The sequence below is a fragment of the Thalia democratica genome, chromosome 5, assembly GCF_965202585.1.
Source record: "Thalia democratica chromosome 5, ktThaDemo2.hap1.1, whole genome shotgun sequence".
NCBI lineage: Eukaryota > Metazoa > Chordata > Thaliacea > Salpida > Salpidae > Thalia > Thalia democratica.
This window is the reverse complement of record NC_139169.1, coordinates 48,658,318-48,666,492: the sequence shown is the minus strand read 5'-3', so window position 1 is coordinate 48,666,492 and position 8,175 is coordinate 48,658,318. Positions and strand designations below refer to the sequence as shown.

Genomic DNA, 8,175 nt, shown 5'->3' with positions numbered 1-8,175 from the left:
GTTATTTTTTTTGTAATTTCATTTTATGTGATTTGCCACTAACAAACAGTTACATTAAGCTTAACTCCAAGGTCTGGGCAATAAATGCACAAAAGTTAACATTTCCACAAAAATAATATTTTTATTTTTAGGGAAGCATAATTTTTAATGACTTTAATTTAAAAACTTTTTAACACATTTTTACTCAGTTTGGCAAAATTGCTATTATTAATTCAGCATCATTCTTACGTTGTTTACTAGTGGCAGAGAGTTTGTTTTGTATTGATATTAAATTAAGAACAATCTTTTTAGTATCTCTTTATTTTTATTTTAATAAACAATAGTAGAAAAATTTTAAAACTAATATATAAATATTTTAGATTTAAGTCATAGTAATATGGCAGATCCAAAATATGCAAGTCTCCCAGGGATTGATGTTGAAAGCAAAGACATGTATGAATGTGGGGACCTGCCAGAAGATGATCAAAACTGGAAACCCGAAGAATTACAAAGTACCAGTGTTGAAAAAATTGACCTTGACACTCAAGCTGCATTTGAAAAGTTTACTGGAAAGTACTTGAGACACAAATCTAAAGCTGCTATCACTGGAATTACTGGAGATGATAAAGAGACTGTGCTTCAAAAGTATAACAGACTCAAAATTGAACTAACAGGTCTTGAAAAGCAAGTAGCTAGCATAAAAAATGCTAAAAATCAAGGAACAATAGATGTTAAGCTAGTTGAAAATGTTAAGAATCTTGAAAAACAGCTGACAAATAGTAGCTTAAAAGATTTTCAAAACAGTTACCTAGAACAAAAAGTAGATGTTGAAAAAGCTCTTAATTCTATAAAAACAATAAAAAACAAAGAAAAATCAAGTAATAAGCCAAAAAAATCAGATGGGTCTTTTGAAATTTATTTAAAACAGCAGCCTGAGGAAAGAATCATTGAAAAGCTTTTTCAATTAGAACAACGCCTTAACAAGTTGGAAACAACTGTTGGTTTAGACAAAGGAACTTCAAAAAACACTTTAGCTGAAACTTCTCAAACAAGTTCTTCACTTACAGAGGCTGTTGAATTAATGGAGACAAAACTTGGGTTACTAGATTCTGAAAAACTTCCTTTGATAGATACTAGACTGCAGTCTATACTTGTGAAAATCAATGAGATAAATAAGATAAAGAAAAGTGAAACTGCAGCTGAGAACAGCATTAAGATAAATGAGCTATACAGTATGGTACAAAAGTGGGATACATTTATTGGTGCATTGCCAAAATTTCAAAAGAGGTTAATGGATCTAAGTATAGTTCAGGGAAAGGCTTGTAGCTTTCTAAAAAATTTACAACATCTTGAAGATGTGCAGCAGCAAATCACTTCAAAATTAGATCAAACTGAAGATTGTCAAAAAAATTTGAAGGAAATCATAAAAAACAACCTGATTACCATACAAGGAAATATAAAAGAGCTCAATCAAAGATTTGACAATTTAAATGAGTAATAAACTTTGAAATCTTTATTTTCATTGGAGTTTAATGTTGTTGATATTTACAGCTTGATTATTTTTTTACACAAAGTATTAAAAAGGGATATTTTGAATTTATAAGTATTTCAAATATTTAAAATAATATTAAGTTTATACTACTAAAATCTCCAAAGATAGCTTGTAACAATTTAAAATCTAATTAGTTGAACTTTACATTGTCTTTTTTATTTAAAACATCATACTTTAAACTGCAGACTATGTTACTCAGTTTATATTAAAAGATTGTGTAAATTTTAATAACTAGTTAACAAAAGCTTTTATTAACAAATGTTTACAAAATTAATGTTTTTAAAGTATACATATATTTATTCACTAATATTGGTTATTAGTTAGAACAACAAAATTTTGTTTTAATAAATTATCTGTTTAAATATTCGTAAATACTTGCAAAATTAAACCAAACAAATAATTATGTAATTTGTATGTAGCATGAATCAGTTTTTTATAACTTATTACTTAAAAAATTTTTGGTGCAGAATTTTTTAGATTTATTACAAAATGGTTACTAGTTTAGAAGTAATTTTGTTTGTTCCCAACTTAATTGGTAGGTTGTTCGTAATTATCTTTAATTTTAATATTTCTTAAACTATACATTTTGTAATAATTAAATTTATTTACATTTGATATAACTACAAATTTATATTTATTTTTTACATTTATTTTTACGTATACAAGTGCATACTCAATAGAAACATTACTGTATTTACAAGTGATACACATTTTTTACTACTAACTAATTATGAGTTTGTCTGAGTTTTATCTTTGTACAAATTACATGGTCACTTTTGAATTGATCTAGTCTGACTTAAATAATTTTGAAATTTAAATAAGATAATTTTATACTAAGTACTTGTTTAAAACAGAAAAAAAAATATTAAAATAAGGGGGTAAGAGCTTTTTTGTTTACAAAAATCATATTGGTTTATAAGTTAAAGTTTTAAGTATAAACCTTAAGTCAGTTTTTAAAAAATATAGAAAATTAATTATCCTATGAGACAATGTCATTTTTGTTATAATTTACCAAAACAAGTGTAGAGACTGCAATTTTTTACTCTTAGTTTACTTAGAATTTGAAATGTTTACTAAAAGCCTATGTTCTCCTTAATTTATAAAGCTATTGACCTCAATTATTTTTTTGGGAATGTCAGGGTTCGTGCGCGTCAGGCTAAGTCAGGCTAAATCAGTTTTTTTGAAATAAGTTGAAAAGCGTCAGGCTAAATCAGTTTTTTTATTTAAAAATTTGAGAATCTCAGTTTTTCTCAGTTCAAATGCTTGAAAATTTTTGATAAAAAAAATTGAGAAATCATTTTAAGATCAAATTGAGATGTGAATTTATTTCTAAATAAAGATTTAGTTATTAAACACCAAATAAGTCATTATTGGTAAAAGTAAATGCTTAAAACCTTTTGATTTCTAAAACTCTAATTTAAGAATCTTCATTATTTTGTATTGAGTAGATTATATACGTCATAATTATGAAAATTCATAAAAAATACAGTTTAAACATTACGGTTTAGTTTAACAACTTAGCTGTTTGTTTGAATTAGTTTACATATGTTTTTCAGAGCTTAGTTGGTTGAACTGTTTTAATTTCAAATTTAAAGGCTTTATAATTATACCAAATACTTATTAGGTTAAAATTCTTAGCAGTTTATTCATATATTTTACTGTTTGTTTAAAATTATTAGAGATAGTCACAACACTAAAACTTAGCTTTAAGATATAAGTACTAAGTTTTGTGGGAGTACAAATTTTAGGTACAATTCATTTTTCGATACAAGAACAAAATATTAAAGGTTTTTTTTTAATTTAAGTATAAGCTTTTTAAATCTGATATGACTCAACAATCACTATACTTATTTAGAGTTTAGGATTTATAATTATGTATCAATTTTAAGTATTAGTCAAAATACTATAATAAACATTTTTTACTTATTTTAATACTCGTTTACACCTTTCATTTTTAACTTTAATAAAACACACAATGCACGTTGTTTTATTATAAATCTTCTGGTTATAATGTTTTTACTTAGTGCTTAATTAAATTGAACAATTGTGTTTAGTAATATATATTAAATTTTTACACAAGTAACAGATTATATATAACACTAATTTAAAACTTATCACTAAGTTTGGTACTTTAAGGGCATAGGGGGGTAATCATCCTTTTCACAATTTAGTCTTATTTTATTGAGTTGTAACTAAGCTATGAGTTGCTTTTTGCAGATTTTTAAAGCTCAAAATACTTTTGAGATAAAGCTGGTTGAAGTCGGAGACTACAATAGTACTAATCAAGACATCCTATACCTAAATGACTTCTAGAGGGGATTTTCCTTACTTTGAAAAAATGTCAGGCTAAATTGGTTTCAGTCAGGCTAAATGAAAAAAATTTCGCGCACGAACCCTGAATGTTACTTGCATTATTAAAAAAAATCCTATTGTGATGATGACAAAAAAGGCCATAACAACAAAAAAAGTCAATATTTTTTATTAAAAAATTTGTGTTAAAGTTTCTACAACAGTAACATTTATCTTTAAGTTATGATTTAACTAAGAAATTTTCAGAAAGATTGCTTAAAAGTTTTTTGATAAGATGGATTTTTGATACAACAGTCCTTGTTAACCCTTTTAACTTATGTTTGCCCTTCTATAAAGGTCCTATTTAACTCTTTAACTTTGTTCTCCCAGAAACTAATTTTTAATATAAGAAACGGTAAAAACCAACTGTCAGCTTAGTTTTTTTTTTTAATAAAAAGTCGATATGTAATAAAGTGGTTTACCACCCTTTGCCCTTTTAGTAGTTTATTTTGTTTGTACTCAACTTTTTGTAAAAATAACTTAAATTCCATAAAACAATATCAGAATAATTAATTACTAATAGTAGATTTGAAAGCTTAAGTAAAAGTATTGAATATTTACTAGCAAATAATAAACTTATGAGAGAATTTTATGAACCGTTATTTATTTATCAGCTACAAGACTATGAACTAATAAATTATTACTTTATTTTTAATTATTACAAAACTTGTCTTTTTGTCTGTAAATTATTTATATGATAAAATATAACTAGCTGATAAATAAACAAAATATCAGGTTATGTGCGTGTATTTCTCGCTCTCCTGTCATTTTACTTCATGACTACCGATTACATAATTGCATCCACTTGTTACATTGTTTCGGGCTTATTGGACGCCTTTGATGGTTACGCAGCAAGAAAATTAGGGCAGTCGTCAAAGTTTGGCGCAATGTTGGACCAATTAACCGACCGTGCGGCCACAGCTTGCTTAGTGGTCACTTTAGCTACATTCTACCCTCAGTACACATTTCTTTTCCAGCTTAGTATAGCGATTGACATTGTTAGTCATTGGATGCACCTCCACGCCAGTCAGCTGCAAGGTCGTGGCCATAAAACAATGGGTTTAGATTCAAACCCAATAATGAAGCTTTATTACACTTCAAGGGTGAGTTGATAAATGTTTTTTGATTGAATTATGTTAAAATTAACATTTGCACTCACATTATTAGAAAACAATTATACTTGATAATAAACAATATTATTTTTTAGATTGTTTATTCAAAAAAGTTAATTTTTGTTTTTATTAAATATTAGACATCTAAATTAGCTCATTTGTTTTTTTATTTATTTATATATTATCACACGTGGATTTATTTTAGAAAATATCCTTGAATATACTGATTACAATTTTAACAGTCACATATCTATTCTTTTCTATGTTAACATTTGAAATCTTTTATGAATTTAGTTTAAATTCAATTTAAGTTTTTTAGTTATAGAAAATAAACATACTTGCTGTTTTCAATTTTATTATAAAATTGTTTATAATTTTTTTAAATATTCAATCATGGTGAAACAAAATACAAAAGTTTAGATATTTATTTTTTAATTAATATTTCTAATCAGTCTTTATTTTATACTGCCAAAATCAATTTTTTAAATAATTAAACAATGGTTTTAAAGCATCTTTGAAATTGTTTTAAGTAGATTAAAAATAGCTTTGCACTAGAAATCATAACCAATATTGTAAATTTTTAATGTAACTTTTTTACTGTTTTATTGTAAAAAAATTTAAAAGATTTGTTTTATAGCACTAACAAAAAAGTAAAATTCAAATTAAAATTTAATAGAACACATACCCATTTAAAATTGTTTTAGTTTTGCACAAAATCTTGAGAAACAGAAAGTAAAATAATTTTTCTTGTGTTAAAATAAAAATAGCTGGATTAAAATAGCAGAGTTGCCACTTTACCTGGAAACCGGAAAAACCTGGAATTCGATAATTTAGGAAAAAATAGCATGTAAAACCTGGAGATGTTAAACCTTGAGAAAAAAAAACTGGAAAAACCTGGAATTTTAACAATTTTCACATGTTCAGTAGTAAAATTTCGATTTGACTCAAAAATCTATCATATAATTAAAAAATTATTGTCATCATCAAAAGTTTTTTTTGTTACAAAACATATTTAAAGTAGCTTAACATTATCTTTTCAATGTTTTTATACTATTTAACACAGTTTCCTACCTTAGACTTAACTTTAAGCTAAAAATAGACCCAAAAATGTCTACTTTTAAAAACCTGGAAGAAATTTTTATTTTTAAATTCAGTATGATATTAAACTTACAAAAAACTAAACTTAGATAAAAAGATTTTAAATACTTTAATAGATAAATAGTTCTTTTAAAAACGCTACATGGTGGATTTAGTAAAAGCCTAAACACTACATATCTTAAAAATGTAGTGAATAATGTTTCAGTTGTAATTTGAAAGAAACATAAGAAATATTTTTGCTAAAGTTTGAGTGAAGCATATGATTTTTCTTGTTTTTCTTTTAAAGGTTATTCAAAAAGTTAGTAAGTTTTAAAATCATAAAACTTTCTATGTAGTTATGGTGACAACATTTTAATACCATGGCTAAACTAAAAGTATTTACAGCTAACAAATTTTTCTATAACAGATGTTTCTATTCTTTATGTGCGCTGGCAACGAACTTTTCTTCTCAATGTTGTATGTTCTGAACTTTACTGAGGGATTCCTAGTTTCAGGTGTTGGTATTGTCAGGATTTTGATGTATGCTTCGGCTCCTGTTATGCTGGTAAAGTCACTTATTTCTATTGTCCATCTCATTGAAGCGTCTGTAATGATTGCAGCAATTGATGCGCGAGAAATTAGTGAGCAGCGTAAAGCTAAATAAGCTTCATACGATTTTTAATTTTAATTCGATAAAAGCAACTATTTTTTATTAAGTTTACCGCTGCAATCTTTATTTCTGACGAATTTTTTTCTAATGCAGTCTTTTTTACTACCTAAAATCATTTATAGATGTTTAAGCTTTTTAGTTAAGATATTGATTTAAAACTTACTATTGTCAGTTGTCCACCTGCTTGTGTTATTGATGATTAAAATGTATTTGGTTTAAAAAATTATATTTTGTTTCAATTGTTATTTTTCTAAAATAAGTTTTATAAAGTAAAAAAAAAACTCGTGTGTTAATTTTTTGTTGAGATGTTCTCAATTTTTTGTATAGTTCTATAAATGTTTTCTATAGTATTGTCAAAACAGTTTAGTTTTGGCATGAAATTTAGTTTGTATATTTCAATTAAAAATATCAACTGTTTTAGATTTATTTTCAGTATCAAATTTAGTATTTAAATTTTTAAACATAAACTTTAGTATTAAGAAATTTTCTTTTAATTTTAGTAACTTTTTTTAGTATGTTTTTTTTTTTGAATTTTCATAGTTGTTGTAATGTTCGTATAACTAAAACTATTGATCGAGGTAAAAAGCATTGACATTTTTTAAAATTAGTGAAAGTATTTTCATGTATATTGCTGCAGTTTATTTAACATCCTATTAGACGGAGATAAGTTTAAAAAGAGATGTAATTATTTAGTAGTTGTATGTCAGTTTTTCGGTAAGAGCTGCTTTAGTTTTTAATATAGTTTTCTATCAATCAAGTATATTTTTAATTTATGTGTTTATTAAACTTGCTTATAAAGCATGTTGGTTTTATCAAGTTTAAACTTTTAATTTACAAATGATATAGCTTTTAAATAAAACAAGTTTTTAAACAGACCAAGACTGACAGTTTTATTATGTCAAAATATACTTACTAATAACTTCTTAATAATTGATAAATTTAAATAGAAAAGCACAATTAAGTCAAAACTGTTATTAAATGTTGATCAAATATATCTTGTTGTGCAGTAGTTATATATTTAAAAATATTATCGTTATTTAAATGTTTATATCGAACAAGTTTTTTTTTGTGTACCAAAAGTTTTTTTTTCTGCATTAAAAATATCGTACACGCGTTTAAAGTTGACTTTTGTTACATTGTGTTTATCAATTTTACTAAATACTTATAAAGTGAACTATAAAAAAAAAAAAACTAATACTGTTAAATGAGTTTAAATAAGTCTTAAAACCATTGTTTTAATTATTATCAAAATATGAAAACGTAGCACTACACAGAATATTATAAGGTTAACTATTGTTGGATTTTAAAGTAAATATTATCGGAGATATCTAATATAAAAATAGCTTGTGTTAATTGCAGTAAATTTATCTTACTAACTTAGTTGCAAAAATATCAAAATAAGAGTTTTTATAAATGCTTGTAAATTTTCCGCACTC

The 8,175-nt window shown here is 25.2% G+C and overlaps 2 protein-coding genes across 2 annotated transcripts; both read left to right on the top strand.

Annotated features, from left to right (window-relative positions):
* The first annotated feature begins 338 nt into the window (after positions 1-338).
* On the top strand, positions 339-1,706 carry LOC145836181 (dynactin subunit 2-like). The gene has a single exon (XM_082943996.1). The coding sequence runs from the start codon at positions 377-379 to the stop codon at positions 1,475-1,477; it is 1,101 nt and encodes a 366-aa protein (XP_082800122.1). The 5' UTR covers positions 339-376; the 3' UTR covers positions 1,478-1,706.
* Positions 1,707-1,906: 200 nt separating this feature from the next.
* Positions 1,907-7,807, top strand: LOC145836182 (CDP-diacylglycerol--inositol 3-phosphatidyltransferase-like). The gene is made up of 3 exons (XM_082943997.1): positions 1,907-2,066; positions 4,616-4,983; positions 6,497-7,807. Exons 1-3 carry the CDS (start codon positions 2,021-2,023, stop codon positions 6,731-6,733), a joined length of 651 nt encoding a protein of 216 aa, XP_082800123.1. The 5' UTR covers positions 1,907-2,020; the 3' UTR covers positions 6,734-7,807.
* Positions 7,808-8,175: the final 368 nt, after the last annotated feature.

What these genes read in the sequence shown, in the direction of transcription:
- LOC145836182 (XM_082943997.1), top strand. Translation starts at nt 2,021, where the DNA reads ATGGTTACTAGTTTAGAAGTAATTTTGTTTGTTCCCAACTTAATTG. An exon ending in GTTTGTTCCCAACTTAATTG is followed by an intron (nt 2,067 to 4,615) that starts GTAGGTTGTTCG and finishes ACAAAATATCAG; the next exon opens with GTTATGTGCGTGTATTTCTC. An exon ending in AGCTTTATTACACTTCAAGG is followed by an intron (nt 4,984 to 6,496) that starts GTGAGTTGATAA and finishes TTTCTATAACAG; the next exon opens with ATGTTTCTATTCTTTATGTG.
- LOC145836181 (XM_082943996.1), top strand. Translation starts at nt 377, where the DNA reads ATGGCAGATCCAAAATATGCAAGTCTCCCAGGGATTGATGTTGAAAGC.